Source organism: Rhineura floridana, chromosome 4, assembly GCF_030035675.1.
Source record: "Rhineura floridana isolate rRhiFlo1 chromosome 4, rRhiFlo1.hap2, whole genome shotgun sequence".
In the NCBI taxonomy this organism is placed as follows: domain Eukaryota; kingdom Metazoa; phylum Chordata; class Lepidosauria; order Squamata; family Rhineuridae; genus Rhineura; species Rhineura floridana.
In genome coordinates, this window is record NC_084483.1 from 151,992,183 (window position 1) to 152,011,222 (window position 19,040).

The following is a 19,040-nucleotide window of genomic DNA, read 5'->3' on the forward strand; positions in this document are numbered from 1 at the left end:
GAAGCTGCGCTAAAGCATCACAGGAAAAGCAGGATAACTTATTTTTAAAAAGCACCAAATCAAATTCTTGGAAACATGCCTGCTCTAATGTTTCCCCAAGTAAAGAGCTACTCTGTTGTCAATACTTCTTAGTAAAGTGGTTAACTTTTATCTTTGGGCCAGAACAATTTTTTGTCCAGAACTAAAGGCTTCTCTGTAATAGGCTGCTTAGCTCAACCCAGCCAAAGATCTCTGCACATTATTAATGGCACACAGTAGTAGACATATAAGTGTTGATGAGCTGAGAGTCCTCTGTAGTTGGAAACCTGAACTAAACAATCTATATAGGCCTCCTCTAGCTCTGATTCTATAATTAGCAGATGCAGGAACTGTTGCATTTGGCCTAAAGCTAGAATAGAGCCCATGTGACCTTACGCCTCTGTCTACTTCAGCAGCTGACTGGTGCTTTCCCAAGCAATTTGCTGCAGAAACAGCTACTGATGTGGGTGAAAGGACATCTATTAGTTTTTATGGGGTTTAATGGTTTAAATTTGTATACTTGTTTTTAATGTTTTTAATTTTTGTAAACCGCCCAGAGGGACAGTATATAAATGCAATAAATAAATAAATATTCTCCTGCTGCATTTGGCTGTGTAGTTGGGACAGAAGGACAGAGGCAGCTTGTCTGCTATTGCTACTTAAGGGTGACATGTGTGTCCCCTTCCTGAAACGGACGTGTAGGCATGTGAAAGTGTGTGGGCTGTTTGCAATGTTATTTCTGAAATAAATGGGTGCACTCTTGGGCGTCACAACCAAGTATGGTATGACATTTCACTAGCACTAGAATTCATGCATCAGTAACATATGTGGGAGAAAAGTAGAATTCCCAAAGTAAGTGGAAGTTATGCATTTCATCTCGAAAGTTAGTGCATGGTATAAAAAAGCCAGTATTACCTTGACTGAATATTCAGATTTACACTGGTGACTTTCAAATATAATGGGAATTGCCCCAAGGGAGAATTTGCTCCCACAGTTGTGGACATTTGTGCCACAACCCACTGAGCAATTTAAAATTCACAATGTGCTTCCTATGTTAAAGATGGCTCTTTCACCCACACAGCAATTAGCTGAACCTGATAGAGAATTTGGGGGCCAAGATTGTCAATATCATGCTCTGAGTGGGCTGCTAAGTGGAGCCTGCTGCAACTGTGTATACTATGGATTACTATTTGTTCTATATTCTGAAAAATACTGCCCATTTTTCTAGAATACCAGATCTGTGCAATGGATATCTGTTTCCACACACAAACACACTGTATTACTAGGAGTTGCATAATCATAGTATCAGCAAGGAAGGTGTACTACCAGTTCCTTGGAGCCTGGCTGTTCAAAAACTATTGGCTGTTCTGGTTCTACATACAGATTGGGACTTGCTATTAGTACTTTCTGCAATTTATACTTCCTTGAAGAATCTAAAACTGGCTACTTTGACTGAACATTGATCTGATGTTGTAAGAGTGAATATATCAACTGCTTTCCAAAAAAACAAGGAAGTCATGAGGAGAGTGTAGCAGGGACACACTAATGCTCCTCTCTTGATTGCTCACAGGTCTGTTCAACAGAGCACACTTCATTTCTCCTACAGTATCATCACAGAAGAGAAGACTGGTTGCTCTGCAGAAAGAACATCACAAGAGTGATCTAGAATACCCTCACAGGTCTTCACTGAACACAATCTCCTTTGTGGAAGTAGGTAAGGAATACACATGCAACGTACAAATCATTTATTCCTGAGTAATCCATACCCCAAACAAAGGTACACACAGTGCTGTTCACTTCTGTGAATATAAATTTACACTATATTGGCATAATGCTAAGCTGGACCCCCTCTACATACAAGTTCACATAAGAGGGCAGGGAACTAATCAGTTCCAGCAATTATACAAGCACCTGTATTTTTGGGATACACAAATATTCCAGTTCTGCTTCTTCCAATAAAGGCAGCAGAAAATTCAGCTCCTATGTGTTTTGTGTGAGGTTCATTATATTGCAGCATAGCTTTGCAGTACCCCACCAAAGACTCCCGAGTAAGCTTTCAGTCATGAAATAAGATGAGAGGTCCTCTTGTGGATCAGGAATTGGTGAAATAGCAGGAAGCAGGAATAAGTGGACAGTTTTCCCAATGGAGGACTGTAAAAAGTGGAGTTCCCCAGGGATCAGCATTGGGACCTGAGCTTTTAAACTTGTTCATAAATGATCTAGAGTTAGGGGTGAGCAGTGAGGTGGCCAAATTTGCTGATGACACTGAATTGTTCAGGGTTGTTAAAAAGGGATTGCAAAGAGCTCCAAAAGGACCTCTCCACACTGAGTGAATGGTCAGTAAAATGGCAAATGCAATTCAATGTAAAAAGTATAAAGTTATGTATATTGGATTAAAAATCTTAATTTCACATACATGCTCACAGGATCTGAACTGGCGGTGACTGACCAGGAACAAGACCTTGGGGCCATAGTGGATAGCTTGATGAAGATGTCAACGCAGTGTGTGGCAGTTGTGAAAAAGGCAAACTCCATGCTAGGGATCATTAGGAAAGGTATTAAAAATAAAACTGCCAATATCATAATGCCATTATATAAATCTATAGTGCAGCCACATTTGGAATACTGTGCAGTTTATTTATTTATGATTTGATTTATATCCCACCCTTCCTCCCCGCAGGAGCCTCACCTCAAAAAGGATACTGTAGAGTTAAAAAAGGTTCAGAAAAGGGCAACCAAAATGATTAGAGGGATACAGCAACTCCCCTATGAGGAAAGGTTGCAGCATTTGGGGCTTTTTAGTTTAGAGAAAAGGCGAGTGTGAGGTGATGTGACAGAAGTGTATAAAATTATGCATGGCATGGAGAAAGAAGCTAGAGAAAAGTTTTTTCCCTCTCTCATAACACTAGAACTCATGGACATCCAATGAAGCTGAATGTTGGAAGACTCAGGCTAGACAAAATGAAGTATTTCTTCACAGAGTGCACTGTTAATCTGTGAATTCACTCCCACAAAAGGCAGTGATGGCCAACAACTTGGATGGCTTTAAAAGAGGATTAGGTAAATTCATGGAGGATAAGGCTATCAATGACTACTAGCCATGATAGCTATGCTCGGCCTCCATAGGCAGAGGCAGTATGTTTTCAAATTCCAGTTGCTGGAAACTGCAGGAGGGGATAGCGGTCTTTGTACTCAAGTCCTGCTTGCAGGTTTCCCATGGGCAACTGACTGACCACTGTGAGAACAGGATGCTGGACTAGAAGAGCCATTGACCTGATCCAGCAGGCTCTTCTTACGGAGCCACAAGGAGGAAAAGCTGCTGCTAAGGGTAGCCACAAGGTGGCAGCACAATTTACATCTAACCAACTCAAAAGTCACATTAGAAAAATGATTTTTAAAATGCACACTTTCCATTCAACTGTCCAAATGCATGTTGCTGTTCTCATGTTGGGACTGTCCATGCACTGTAGATCAAACCTGAACTGCTGTACCCATTTGCCATTAACAGCTGAAGAACCTTTTCCATCCCAGATGTATTGAACAATGATATTAATTGAAGAATGACCAGTGAAACACCATGCAACTTGTAACAGCAGCAGATCAATCCAGTTTAAAATCTTTATTTTGTTATTTGGAAACAAAAACGTTAACAAAAACATGACTGGGTGGAGGGGGGAAAGCTACAGTCTCAAGGCAAAAACAAGACACAAAAATCAAGGAAACCTTTGGTGGAAAACATTACATAAAGTCACTGCTGCTTCTAGGTCTGTCTTCTAAAGAACAGGGAAGGAAGGAGAAAAAACCTCTCCTTAAAACATCCCAGCAGATTGCGCCATCCAGGACTTGCCACGTTACAAACAGCCGCTCCCAGGCAGCAAATAGTGGGAGGGAGAGAGCTGGGAATTTCCCCAGTCCAGAATGAAGTTTGCATGTAAGCAACTCTTATTTTTGCCATTTGATGACCCAAATGCTTCTCTACTCTTGCTGCAGCTGGTGAGAGGCAGGGTGTGCATAACCAGTGGAACACAATAACCATCAACAGAGGAAATACCACCACACGTACATCCTACAATCTTGAACCCTCTCACTCTGCAGTCCCTATTTTGCAGTCTTGTAATGACAAGTGGCTTAGGATCACTAAACTCACCATTTAGAATACAGAGAGAAGCAAGAAAATCTGACCACCCACTGGCTGAGGCCTACAGGTTTGTTCCTAAGCAGGAGCACTGTTCAAATGCTAAGAATTAGCATGTAGGAAATGTTCCAATAAGCAGCTTCTCCCAGCAAGAACAACAAAAGTGGTTCCTGGCAAGAGACTTGTAACACATCTATTATACATCTTATGTTCCAAGAGGAACAAGAGCAATATGTAAGATGAGATCCCACAACATTTAATGAAGAAGCGGGACAGACCATGACATTTCCCTATTCTCCCTTGCTCCACGAGTGGAACTTCATGTTGCCAGCACACCTACGGAAATGTGGCATTTTTAGGACAGCAGTTTAATAAGTTGGCACTTCCCTGCATGGCAGTATTAGCTAGTAAATCTGAACAAAGCTGAAGCAGAACAAGGCTTCTTCCCTTGGGTCTGGTCCCAAGAACACCCATTATTTTGAGGCAAAAGAGCCAGGTATGTTTTGTCCCCATGAGCTCAGCCTTCAAGTTCCATCTATCATAGAGGCAGTAGGGTAGAACTAAAGAGTTGTCCCGTCAACTCTGCTTGCAAGAGTTATCCTCCATGGGAGGCAACAGGTGGGCTAAAGGTTGAGCATGGAGCAATTCTTCAGTCCAGGATGCCATAGAACTAGAAGCCTGAGTAACACTGCAGCCTCAAATGCAACTGATGGTAGAACCCAAGGCCTAAGCAACAGTAGCTAGATCAAGAAGGGGGGAAGAGGGAGTGGGAGGGAGAGAGAGCATTTTAAAAAACAGAAATAACTCTGGCAGACTGGAGACAGAAAACCCCTTATCATAGTTCCATCATAGACACACTGGGATTTTTTGGTGTGGGGAGGAAAGAAAAATAAGGGCTAGACACCACCTTTAAGTTTGGTGTAGTCTGGGAAAAACAGACATCCTCTTAAAGCTTCTGGTCTCTACAGGTGTCTCCAATTATAGACAAGCAAGTAAGCATAGGCCCTGTCTATCTAAACTTTTATCCCTCAATGAGGAATTGCATCCAGGGATCAAATTAAATATACAAAGAACAATTTTCCTCTTGCACCACCTCCCCCAAAGTCTTGTGCAAGTGTATGAAGAAGCACAAAAGGCTCAGATTCTGCAAGAAGGGGAATGATTTAATGGTGACCACTTCTGCTTCTGTCAACTTGAAGCTGCAGCAGCATTGGGCTCCATCACCCAAAAATGAACTATCCGATTCAAGTCTTAGAATGCTCAACTGGAGCACACAACAGGCTTTCCCGAGATCTTCAGGTCATCAAAAGGCAAGAGTGTAAGGATCTGTCAAGGCAAAAGTAGAGGAAACAAAAGGGTTAGCATTGGGGATAGAGCCTGCTCAGAAGCTCATATTATGGTTTTAATGTCTTACAGAAGTAGAGAGTGTGCAAGACCAGCCACAACTCATCCAAAATTGCCACTATCTAATGTAGCATATACCATGCCAGAATGGGCAATATCTCCTATTGTTAAGCCCTACTTAATATCACAGGCCTATATGCAGGAATATAATTTCTGATAATATCTACAGATACCATATGCTTTTTGGTGACATGGGATCTGCAGACAAATTACCATGAGTGATCCTCTAAATGTGACTACACGTACAGGGAAAAAAACACATTTAACTTGGTCCAAGTACCTATGCATAAAGTCCAAGCTTTCACCACAACGCTGGATTGCCTAACTGCAGTAGGCAGGCACTTTATAGAACAGGGCCCTAGTTAAAGTGGAAGCTTAACTTGACACAAATAACTAGGCATTCTCCAGTTTTCTTCAGTTGCTCCTGCACTAGCAACTGCCTCCAGCTCAAGAACATGGAAGTTATCACTTCATTACATAAGAAAATAGTTATCCTATTCCTAGCTGTGGCAAGTCCCAAACTATTATATTTGTATCCTGCCCTTCCTCAAAGGAGCTCAGGGTGGAGTACATGTGTTGTCCCGTTTGATCTTCACTGTTATCCTGTGAGGTAAGTAAGGCTACCATAGGAAATGCCCCAAGTTACCCAGTGAGATTTATAGCTGAATGGTGGCTTGAATCCAGCTCTATAAAGTACAGTACAAACACTGCAGCACAACAGGCAGAAGAGAACAGCCATGCTCTGTGAACTGCATCAGGCTTCACAGAGTAGAAGGGAAAGAACCTGCTCCACGCCTATTTGGCTGTAGATTTTGCAAGTATAGGCTAAGGAGACTCAATGGATTGATTCCTTAGTATAGTCATTTCAGCCAGTTGGTTGCGTGTTGGTAATGGAGGCAAGCATTGATCAGCCATAAGAGTTGTTGCATCATTCTGACCTACAAGCTCTGGCTTTGCTTAATCCCCCCCCCCCTTGAGCAAAGGAGGTGGAAAGCTGCCAAATCTCCACTGCAACACAGCTGCTGCAGTCTTCCCCAACTGCTTGCCACTGAAGAAGCAACAACAGTGCTATGGCACTGGAGACACAGGAAGTAGTCTTGCCAGTTTAGCAGCTCCTCCCTGCTGTATGGCCTTAAAAAGAAGATACCAGACTAATCTGAACTGGAATTTGGCGCAGCAAATGGCAGCATGAAGAGAGACATGCAATTGCAATCACTCATTGCCACCAGAACTCAAAACCCTATTCATGGAGTACCTTCTACAGATAGACAAAAGATTCTTCAGAACTACCCCACACAGCTTGCACCTCTGCCCTGCTTCTAGAAGGGACTATTAAGCTAACTCCTACAAGACCCTGATCTAGCACAGCCAGACCCAGAGAGGTTCTCACATCATCAGCCAAGTCCTGAGCTGTCTCGTCCTCCATATTCCGCAGCAAGATGTCTGCCCCTGATTGGCAGAGGATGGCAGCAATGGCAGCCTCCTTCCTGCCTACTGCCAGGTGCAGGGGGGTGCAACCGTTGTACATCTGGGCATCCACCTGAGCCCCCATTTGAAGGAGGTGCTTCACAGCCATCTCATCATGGTTCTCCACTGCCATGTGCAGGGGTGTCTTTCCGCTTGTGCCATCCTGGGACCATGAAAGCAGGGCATTAGATCAGCCATTTCAATAAACCTCTGAAACAAAATCCTAAAGGGATGGAACACCTCCTACGCTAGGGATGGCTAACTTGTGGCCAGATGTCGCTCGCCTCAATTCGCATCAGACCCAGCCATCATGGTGAATAGGCAGGGATTATGGAAGCTCTGACTCCAGAACACTGTCCTACACTAAGTCACTAACACTAGGACTCACAACATGGAGACACACTGTTCCTAAACCTCCCCACAAATGAAACCACAATAAAACAGGCTCCAAACATAGCAAGGAGAGCTCTTTCTGAGATTTTAAATATTTGTGGGTTTCCACGAACCTGCTCAGATTCCCAAGATCTTGGGTGGGGATCACAAATGCATGAAAGTTCCTGTTCAGGATCTGATGACTTCCTGCACTATATGTTCTGTTTCTGCAGCTGCAACACTGTGCAATGATTATTCACTGGGAGGCTGAAATAATTTCTGTATACTAGACTGGGACATATTCAGGACTGTTTAAAATCTGCTCTAACTAAATCCAAATTTTGTCCCACAAAAAGCTTTACTCTGCAACTTGGAACAAGCTATACACACCAAGTATCTTTGTAGACATTTAATTTGCATACATGCTTTCTGCTCCTTACTAGACATGGGCTAAATGGAAGGAACTGTGCAAAGCTGCAGTTCATTAACTCCTGCTCAGCCTCCACTCCCCACCTTTTGAGACTTCACTAGGCGCTGCCTACATATTTTCAGTATTAATCTCTACTGCCACAATGGACAAGCCTTTTCTTTAAGTGAATACTGAAACTTTCTGTATCTAATACCAGATCTTCCTCTTTATGGTCTGATCACAAACGTAAAGAACACACGTGGCCCTGATACAGCTGCCCTTCCATACCTGAACATTAATGTCAGCTCCATTCTTCACCAGCAATGCCATCAGCTGCAGGTTCCCTTTCAAGGTGCTGATGTGTAGGCAAGTCAAGCCTGGAGAAGAAGATATCCAGGAAGTTGCTACAAAGCAAGCATCCAAGCGCAACCTCAGCACTCATCAGATACACACCACCCTGATCAATCTTTACTCCTCACCTTGCCAGTTCTGGAGTTGCAGATCTTGTAGGTGTTTTCTAGCCTCCAAGTTCTTGTCAGAGATTGGTTCCTGCAGCAACAGCAGCTGCACACACTCCAGACTCTGCTGCTCACAAGCCAAGTGCAGTGGGGTGTTTCCATTGCGGTCTTGCAGTGCTGTGTTCACCCCTCTCAGGACTAGCGCTTGCACCACCCTAGGTTGCTCCAGGTACACGGACAAGTGAAGCGGAGTCTGCGAATGGTAAATACCAGAGATTATTGCAAGAGAGTGACATAGGCTGAATGGGCCACTGCATTACAGAACACACACACAGAATTTAGTAATGGATTCATAATCAATTCCAAACAAACAGTCATGCAGGTTTACATAATTTATACAGCTTGCAGAATGCAGTATTTTCTAGAACAGAATTTGGATTACCCTTGTGAAGACTTTAGATTTAAAAAAAGAATGAGAATACACAACCTTCAACAAAAATGAGGGGTGGATGCTAATTCAGTTCAAAAGCTTGCATGTCCTTTTTCTCATTAAAAAGTGCTCTTACCATCAAGTTAAGTCCACATGTGGAGGTGGGCTTAGATGCACATTTGCATCAGTAGAATGCATAGAAGTCCAGAGCCCCAAAATCATATGGGGAGGTATTCAGCTAAAGAACTGCATGAGTGCAAGGATTACCTCTAGCACAATGGGACTTTCCTCCTTTCTTCCCCTGCGCTTGTGCCTGCACTGTTCCCAAATTTGATCCAAAGGGTTAGGGGAAAACCCAGACCACATTTAGGGGGCACGCTGGGGGAGGAGAGGGAGAGAACACTCCATTGGGCAAGAAGAAATCCTTGCCCTGACAGAATGTTTGCCTTAAGGCTATATTGAATACAACCCATAGTTCCCAATAACTAACAAGGTCTAAAAGATTCAAGTTATTATACGCAACTAAAGCTAGAGGCCATTGGCAATAAGGCTACCGAGAATTATTATTACTCATTATTGAATGGATTTCTAGCACACCTTTTAAATTGCATGCCCTTCCAAGATAGTTTACAACAAAAAATTGGCATTGAGAAACAGCTGCTACAAGTCCCAAGGAAAACCTCCAAAGAGGTCACCAAAAAGCAACATAAAAGATTTGTGAATGCTTACCTGCTGGACTTAGAAAAAGTGAGTCAAGAAAGATGCAAGAAGTACAAGGGAAATATTTATGACCAGTGACACATTAGAATCTTATCACCAGCAAGACAGAATGGCCCAGATTCTCACTACCAAGCAGTTTTCCTTCTTCCAGCTAGAATGGGAAAAACACTGACATTCTACACACACCTGGAATAAATCATTCTGGATCTCTAAAACCTCCACTGGCAACTGGGAAATGAAGCAGAGTGCTATAGAGGGTACACAATGGATGATCGCCAGATGCAGCAACCTGAAGGAGAGAGAGAGATTAGTTTTTGCTGCAGTGTCCAAGTGATGTGAAGAATACACTCCCTTTCAGCAAGCAAAATATTCCTGAAGATTATTCCTGAAGTACTTAGCTACTTGCTTGCACTTTACTCTTAGAACACATACACATTAGTTTACTGGAAAACTGATTCAGTTTGACTTCCACATGCATACAGTGATGCCCCTTCCTGAACAATTTTGCACGCTTCCACCTTTTCACAAGCTGATGTACAGTTTTTCCACAGCAAGCGAGTTAACTGCTTGCAACTTGCCAACCACATATTTGCTGGTGAACACTAACATTTGAAGGAGAAACATGTACCTCTAAATGCATGGTAGCCACAGAACTCATTGTAGATTCCCAGCAAGTGTACCACCACCTTATTAGTAGTTCACAAGGCAAATACAATCCTGCCGGAAACCAAGCCTAGAATCAAAGACAAAGCTGCACCCAGGAAGAGAGCTGGCTTTGCTTTCTCTTTAAAAATTAAGTTTCTCTTTTCAAGGGCAGGCAGCATGTCATGAGGCTGCATTGGGAGGTACCAGGGAGATGAGCCAAACCTTCCAACTGCCTTTGTGTGGCATCTAATCCCAGCCCAACCAAGATTGGCAAGAAATGGAGGTGGCTCAATTGAGTTCTTCTATTTAGTAATATGAAACAGATGATCATCAAGATCTCAAGTCACACCCATGTTCTTGAATTAAGAGCCAATTCTGACAACCCTCTAAGGCAGCACATGGCAGCTGTGGTTATCAGTGGCTTCCTTCCAGTTTTAGAATGCCATTGAATTACTCAAAAAGTGACAACTGTGATGGCATGGCAAAAGCTAATCTGTGCTGACTATAGTGTGTAGCACTGCCATTCAAACAACTGGTCCAGTGAAAGGCAGGCGATGGCTGAAGTCAGCAGCCATTTCCAGGGGCCTTTTTTCAGGGGTCTGTGAGAAGAGACTCAGGCCAAGACCCTCTCCATCAAGAGCACATTTTTCAGAATCTTCCATCAAGATTTCAGAGAGCATGGCCAGTTGGCTATACCACAGAGAGATTGCACTCGTGACAGAAGTTTCACACTAGTCCTCACCAACTCCTGTCCAGTCAGAACAGAAGTTTGATGGAAATTCTCAGAAGAATCTTAACTCCATGCCTACAACTTGTATGCAACTCTACCAGATGAACATTCCTACCAGAATAGGTTAATTGCCTTCCAAATTGAATAGGCCCAAGGAGGTTGTTACCACCCTGCAATATCCAATAGTTCCTAGCTGTTAAAAGATAGAAACAAGTGCTCCCACCAACCTGGGATAAGAAAGACCGCTTTTTAATATGCATTTGAAAAAATATGGATGCATGCATAAAACCTCACCAGGGTGGGGTCCACAAAGTGTAGAAGCAATCCTTTCAGTTAACAAGGCTATTAAATCCATACTGTAACTAAGACTTGATATACCAGTTAAAAAAGTAATATCTAGCTGCCATAAAAATAAAGTAACGATGGCCACAACTGAAGCAGACATAGATCACTGATTAGTAAAGTTTTATGCGCAAAGGTCTGCATATAGAAGTTATGATGCAAGAGATAAACTTACTTATAAAGATCAAAGGATAGAAAAGTAACTTTCTAGTTTTCGCTGCTGTGAAACAATATTAAGCCCGATATATATTAAACACACACTATACACAAAAAAAAGTGATTTAAAAACCAATTAAAGTTTTTTAAAACCCCATGATTTCTCTTTTTAAAAAATAAGTCATCCATTGTCCTCCCCATATCCAGAAATAATTCCAGAATAAATATAAGTTGCATCAGTATGTTCCATGCTGATAAAAAGGATATGCTTTCATAAATGTTTTCCAGCAAAAACTTTTTTGCAGCAAACACACTGAAGCATCTTATGGCACCTTAAACTCAAGACTAACAAGCTTATTATGGCATAAGGTTTCATGGACTTCACTTCTTCAGCCTCCTCCCCCCAACATTGTGCATATACACATCTGCAACCCAGAACAACATGAAGACTCTAGTACAGGAAAGCTTGCACCAGGTGTAAGGAACTGCAGCCCTCCAGATGTGGGACATCAGTGCTAGCCAGTATTCCCAATGGTTAGGGATGATAGGAACTGAAGTCCAACAACATTTAGAGGGCCACATAGTTCCCCACCCTGGCTTATGCCACAATATAGTTTATCTTCAAGGTGTCACAAGACTGTTTTCACATGAGCACAGAACTTTTCATTTTACTTCCAGTAAGCTATCCAACCTATTCAAAGTTATCATGCATTTGAAAATGAGTCTGTTAAATTTGAGAATGGTTTTACTGTATTATCATGAAGCATTTCTTGTCTCTGATAGTCTACCAAGGGGATTTCCATAGAGGCTAAGAGGAGGGATATGGGAGGTGACACTGGTAGGTCACAGAGCAATCAGGAAAAGGGGGGGTGAGAAAAAGAATTCAGACACACAGTCCCTCATCCAAGGCACCAAAATGCCATAACAGCAGCTCTGGCTGGAGCTGCAGAGAGGAAACTGTCCAAGAACCGTTTGAAGAGACTGCCATGTGGCAGCTGAACTCATCTGTGGTTCATGCAGCAGGCAGGGCCCCAGGGGAAGCCCGAGGTCACATGGGCACGGGGAATTTCCCTGCCCACCAAATGAGCGGCCACCCACAGTTGCCTCAGCAACAGATGGGGGAGGGCTGAAGGAGACTGTATACAGCTACTATTGATGTACAGGGTTGAACACAGTCCCACTGTGGGAAGAGAGGCTGGGTTGTTCCTAGGCCTTGCATTCACATTCAGTGACTGGTTTTTTAAGATGGCAATCCAGCCAAACACACATACCGCACCCCATACAGCTAATCTGCTACCTTTTGAACAGCCTCAAAATTCCACCTTCTAAATTTCTAAGTGTCCAGCTTATGTCAAAGGCACAGGAACCAGGCCAATAAAAAAAGTTGCCGTTAAACTTCTGAGTAAAACATGCTAGGACTGGTCTGTAAGTCACCGATCCTTTAATTCGTATGTACAGTTAGTTTAAAGTGGTGCCAGTTTCTTTCTATTTATAGTGCACCGGTAAAATTGCAGGTGCTCTATGTAAAAGGATGTTCTCTAGGAATACAGAAACAGAACAGGGAACTTGTGTAGAAAAGAGGCAGGGTGTTAGGGGATAAAAGACTATATCTAAGTCATACTTGAAGTAGACCCATTGAAATCAATAGAAATTGCTTGTTCTTTGACTTTATGCATTTAGTCTGAATATGTTTAAGATTAGCTATCACTCCAAATTCCTATGCATAGATCTGCTTTATTCTAGACTCTTCCCTGCCTTTATAATTCTGTTTTTCATTCAAGTTATCACCATAAGTGGCTGACCAGAATATGCATAGCCCCAAAACCTCCTACTCTTGGCTGATCTGCTGACAAGTTTCATCCTTGTTGTGGCTTCCAAAGCAATGTAAAATGGCCCAAGACCTTAAATCAGTTTTGTATGAGACCACAAAAACCTTTTAAATGGCCCACCTGCCCACACAGACCTGTATTTTCATTTGACAGTCTGAAAGAGAAGGACAAACTCTGAGGATTTACAAAAACCTTCCTTGCTAGGCAATGGGTTAAGCCTGGCTAAGACAAATTGCCCAACACAAAGCATATTTAGAAACCACAGCACAGCCTCCCCTGCAAGATCTGCACATTTTGCAACCAGTCTCCATATTCAGATTTTGCAAGACCTTTGATCTTAGATTTGGTAAACTCCTAACTATTACCAAACTAGCTCTCTAAGCAAAGAAGGAAGCACCTAGATTTGCATTTCTACAGACGTCTCAAAACTGTTGTTTATCCTGAAAATAGAATGATATGGCTCACCTTAAATACAGCTAGGCATATAGTTTAAAACACTGGATATTCCTGCATTTATTTTTCTTATGGCTAATATAAAAGCAAAAAACAGTGGAAGCATGGGGGGGAGGAAGAGGAGGAGGTAGAGCCAATGGGTGAAGACAGGCAATAGTTTCTAATAGGGGAATGTGGTCTGAGTGAGGCCACTCTTTCCATGGTGTATGTGCAGCCCCACAGCCTGTGGTCAAACAGCTCTGGGTTTGGGAACAATACAAAAGCCTTCAAAGCCTGGCTAACCAGAGACAAAAGTGGGATGTGTGCAACCCACAAGAGAGTAGCCATCTTTTAGACACCTAAATGGAAATGCCAGGGATTGAACCAGGGATCTTAAGCATGCAAAGCACATGCTCTATCACTGAACAATGATCCCTTCCCATTTAGACATATTACTCTCATTTATTACTTGTACAGAAAGCACTCTCAAGCCTCTGAGCAACTAAGAATAAAGAGATAGCAAAATTAGCAAGAGACATCCCAGCAGCACTTCAGAATTAGACAGTATCGAAAAACAACTACTGTACACTAGAATATTCTCAATTAAATGAAAGGCAAAACACTATACTGGATGGTACCTGCACCAGGGTGTTCCCAAACAGGAACCCAGGAAAGACTCGTGTTTAATTTATTTATTTATAAAAATATTTGTATACCGCTATTTTGTTAAAAACATCAAAGCAGTTATAACACATTAAAAACAACCACCACCACCATAGAATAAAAAACATTAAAAGCAAAGGTCAACAGCTGCAAAAAATTTGCCTACATAAGCCTGGTGGAACAGAAGGGTTTTCAACATGCGCTTAAAAGTTAAAACAGAAGAGGTGTGCTGAGTGTCTGTTGGCAGAGTATTCCAGAGAACTGGGCCGATGACACTGAAGGCTCGATTTCATGTTGATGTTAAATAAGCCTCGCCAACTCGGGGGACAATCAAAGCTACTCCTACAGATGATCTCAGCGATCGAGCTGGGATATAAGGGTTCAGGCAATCCCTAAGATTCCCTGGACCTAAGTTGTTCAGGGCTTTGTAAATCAATACAAGGATCTTGAACCTGGCTTGGTAGCAGATGGGCAGGCAGTGCAGATGTTTTAAAAGTGGTGTCACATGTTGTTGGCTATGTGCTCTCATCAGCAATCCGGCCACTACATTTTGCACCAGGTGGAGCTTCCAAACCAGGGCCAAGGGAAAGCCCCACACAGAGCGCATTGCAGTAATCCAGCCTTGAGGTTACCAATGCATGGACTACAGAAATAGTCTATCCCTGTCCAGGAACGGCTGTAGCTGATGAATCAGAGAATGCTGGTAAAAGGCACTCCTAGCCACATAGGATACTTGGGCCTCTAGTGACAAAGATGAATCCAGGAGTACCCCTAGGCTATGGACCTGGTCCTTCAGAGGGAGCATGACCCCACCCAGAACAGGCAATCTGCCTATCTGCTGGACATGGGAACCACCTACCCTAAGAGCTTCCATCTTTCCAGGATTCAAGCACAGTTTATTGGCCCTCATCCAGTCTACTACAGCATTCAGACATTGATCCAGAGCATTTACAGCCTTTCCAGATTCAGATGTCATGTAGAAATAGAGCTGTGTGTCATCAGCATATTGCTGACACCTTGTTCCAAAACTCCAAATAACAGCTCCCAATGGTTTCATATAGATGTCGAAAAGCACTGGGGAGACAATAGTAACCTGCAGAATCCCATACCACAAGTGCCAAGGATCTGAGGAACACTCACCCAGTGTTATTCTCTGGACACAACTTTGAAGGAAAGAGCAGAACCACATGTAATACAGTGCTTCCAATACCCATCCCACTGAGTCAGTCCAGGAGGATACCATGGTCAATGGTACCAAATGCTGCTGGTAGATAGAGCAGAAGTAACAGGGTCACACTCTCCCTGTCTCTCTCACAATAAAGGTCATCCATCAGGGCAACCAAGGCTGATTCTGTTCCAAAACCAGGTCTGAATTCAGACTGTGATGGATCTAGATAATCACTCTCATCCAGGAATAACTGCAATTGATCTATAACCACCTTCTCCACCACTTTTGCCAAAAAAGGGGTGTTTGTGACTGGTCTACAGTTTTTACACTCCACTGGGTTCAGTGTGGGCTTTTTAAGAAGTGAAAGTACCACTGCCCCTTTAAGGGCAGTGGGCATCACACAAAGATGCGTTTACTACACCTGCAACCCATCCCACTCCAGCTAGCTTTAAGAGGCCAGGATGGACAAGGATCTAATGAGCAGGTGGCTGGGTGTATCACTGCAAGGTCTTGTCCACATCATCAGGCCGCATTAACTGGAACTGATCCCACAACACTGGGTTCAATGTTACACTGGACAGCTTGGCTAGCACTGCCACAATTGTTGTTGTTGTTATGTGCCTCCAAGTCGAATACGACTTATGACGACCCTATGAATCAGCCACCTCCAAGAGCATCTGTCATGAACCACCCTTTTCAGATCTTGTAAGTTCAGGTCTGTGGCTTCCTTTACGGAATCAATCCATCTCTTGTTTGGCCTTCCTCTTTTTCTACTCCCTTCTGTTTTTCCCAGCATTATTATCTTTTCTAATGAATCATGTCTTCTCATTATGTGTCCAAAGTATGATAACCTCAGTTTCATCATTTTAGCTTCTAGTGATAGTTGCACTGCCACAATAGTAGTGTCTTAAATCACTGAGAGCCAAGAGACTTTGCCCTCAAAGTGTTTAGCCAGCCAGTTACAGCTAGCCACTGTGTGCTCCAGAGGTCCATCCCCCTGGTCAGGAGTGACCAACCTCTGGACCACATAGAACAATGCAGCCGGACGGTTCCTCAAGGATGCAAAGGAGGCAGCAACATAGGATCTCTTTGCTATCACCACTGCCATGTGGTAGGCCTGACTGTGAGTCCAAACATGTGCTCTGTCAGCTCTGGAGCAAGATCTACACCACTTATGCTCTAGCCCTCACACGGTCCATTTCATCAACTGCAGCTCCTCAGTATACCAACGAGCAAAGTTGGTTCCATGGCACCAGAGAGGGCCATCAAATGCAATTGTGTCAATGGCCCTATGAGCCCCTTCATTCCATAGTGAGACTAAGGCCTCAACAAGATCACCTGCTCTATCCAGTGGAAAATCCCTCAGAGCATTCAGGAATCTAATATATTCCATCAGTCTCTGGGGAAGACCATCCTAACTGGTCCCCTACTCCTGCAGGGGAGAATTGCCGCTGCAAGACCAAACCTCACCAGGAAGTAGTCTGACCATGACAATGGGGTGATAGCTGACTTCCGGGAAGGGTTGCTTTGTCTGTGCTGCCTCTGAGCCGAGCTCCTGTCTCAGAAGAAGCTTTTTCAGCTTTAAAATCAGTCACAACTGACTGGTAAAGATTTCTCCCGGGCAGGGAGAAACGTAAGAGATTAACCACAAAGCCTGTTTTTGTGGGGAGGACTGGATTTCATTTATTTATGAGAGAAGGTTCAAACTGCAATGCCGGATGGACTTTCATCAAGCTCTAGCTGATTACAGCGACACGTTTATCTTTTCTTTAAAGAATAACGGACTTTAACAGGCAGATAAGCATCCTTCTTTCTTTTTTCTTTTTTCACTTGATTTAAATTGGTGCAGCAAAAAAAGAGATTTGTCAATGAATCAGCTGTGAAGAACTTTTTAGGTGAGTTATGGCTTTTCTCTTTCACTAACGAAATTAAGGAGGAAAGAAATCAAAAAAGCTTATCTTTGTTTATCACAAAAAGCTGTCCTAGAGGTGCATTCTAAAGATACCAACGGAAGAGGGATTTCTATTTCGAGGAAGGAGAAAATTTTTATTTTATTTTATTTTATTTTGGTCTATTTCATTTTGACGAATCTGCTTGTTCACGACGCCACTAATTGTTTTGATGTTGGGAACTAAGTTTGTTTTGTATTCCTGAACACATAGAGATAAGGCAGGCTGTATTGTCTACACTGATATAAGCAAGCCTGGAATATTAACCCAATTGTGGCTGAAATAATTTTTGTTTCTGTGGTTTTAAGAATGGCAGCCAGGAAAGTGATTGAGACCATGGAAGAAATTATGTTTCAGAAAATAATGGATGAGATTGAGATAACGAAACAAACCCTGAGACAGAGTAGACAGGAGATGAAAATTGAATTTAATAAAATGACGCAGGAGCTTAAAGAAATAGTGGATTCTGTGAGAGAGGAGTTTGATGGGATAGGGAAGCTACAAGCCCTGGAGATTGGAACAAATGTGAAATTGGAAAAAGATTTGGAGTTTATGGATGTTAGAAATAAAGTTTACTGTTTGGAATTCAACATTGTCTCTCAAGAAATTAATGAAGATTTTGGTGGTAAAGTCATCAATGTCTTGGATAATTTTCTGGACTGGAATGATGTGATGGAGCTTGACATAGAAAAAATCTATGGAGTTGGCTACAGATATGTGACAGTGGAGAAACTCTTAAGAGATGAGCCAGTGCATTTCGTAAAAAAGAAGAACAGAGATATGACTTTGCCGCAATATTTCAGCAACATATTCAGAATTCTTGACTGGAATGATGTGATGGGGCTTGATATAGAAAAAATTTATGGAATTAACTACAAATATGTGACAGAGCAGAGATAGACCCAGAGCAGAGATGTGACCTTACAACAATATTTCAACAACATATTCAGAATTGATGGCAAGGACATATTTGTGATGGGGGAAATTCCCATCAGACTCTTGTTATATGACTATGGCTATGACAGCAAGATCATCATGGGATACTGATTATGGATGAATGGATACGGAAACCACTGGATTTAACAGGACTATTGAAGATGGAAGATGGAATTAATATTGATAATGGAAGAATGGTTATGGAAATTATTGGACTTAACAGATTTGACTAGATGGATTAATTGATATGTTTACTTGGACTATGGCTATGACAACAAGATTATTATGGGATACTGATAACGGAAGAATGGCTACTGAAATTACTGGACTTAACAGGATTATTGAAGATGGAAGATGGAATTAATATAGATAATGGAAGAATGGCTATTGAAATTATTGGGCCTAACAGATTTGAATTAGATGGATTAAGCGACATGTTTATTTGGAGAAAAATTGAAAGATGTATCTCTCAAGGAATTGAAACCTCTCTTTGACTTTTTGTGGAAAGAATAAAATAATGTTTATGAGATTTGAGGATTAATTAAGATAACTACTGGAGGAAAGTGATTTTATAATATAATTTTAGAGATAGGATTGTTATATATTGTAGACTTATAACTGATCTGCGACAAATCAGAAGTCAACATTTTATTTTATTGTTTAATTGTTTTTGTTTTCTTTTGTTTTTTTGTCTTTGAAAATTTGAATAAAAATTAATGAAAAAAAAAGACAATGGGGTGATAGCCATCCCACTAATTTCCAGACCGCCACCCTCCC

At 42.2% G+C, this 19,040-nt stretch overlaps 1 protein-coding gene across 4 annotated transcripts in view; it reads right to left on the bottom strand.

The window, feature by feature from the left end:
• Positions 1-3,622: 3,622 nt before the first annotated feature.
• The window catches only part of NFKBIE (NFKB inhibitor epsilon), a 45,823-nt gene continuing 30,405 nt past the window's right edge, over positions 3,623-19,040 (bottom strand). For all 4 annotated transcript variants that reach the window (XM_061624857.1, XM_061624853.1, XM_061624854.1 and 1 more), the window contains 5 exons: positions 9,600-9,702; positions 8,285-8,516; positions 8,094-8,182; positions 6,948-7,187; positions 3,623-5,479 (listed from right to left, as the gene is read on the bottom strand). In XM_061624857.1, coding sequence (XP_061480841.1) covers positions 5,414-5,479; positions 6,948-7,187; positions 8,094-8,182; positions 8,285-8,516; positions 9,600-9,702 — 730 coding nt within the window. In that variant the 3' untranslated portion in view covers positions 3,623-5,413. The remainder of the gene's footprint in view (positions 5,480-6,947; positions 7,188-8,093; positions 8,183-8,284; positions 8,517-9,599; positions 9,703-19,040) is intronic.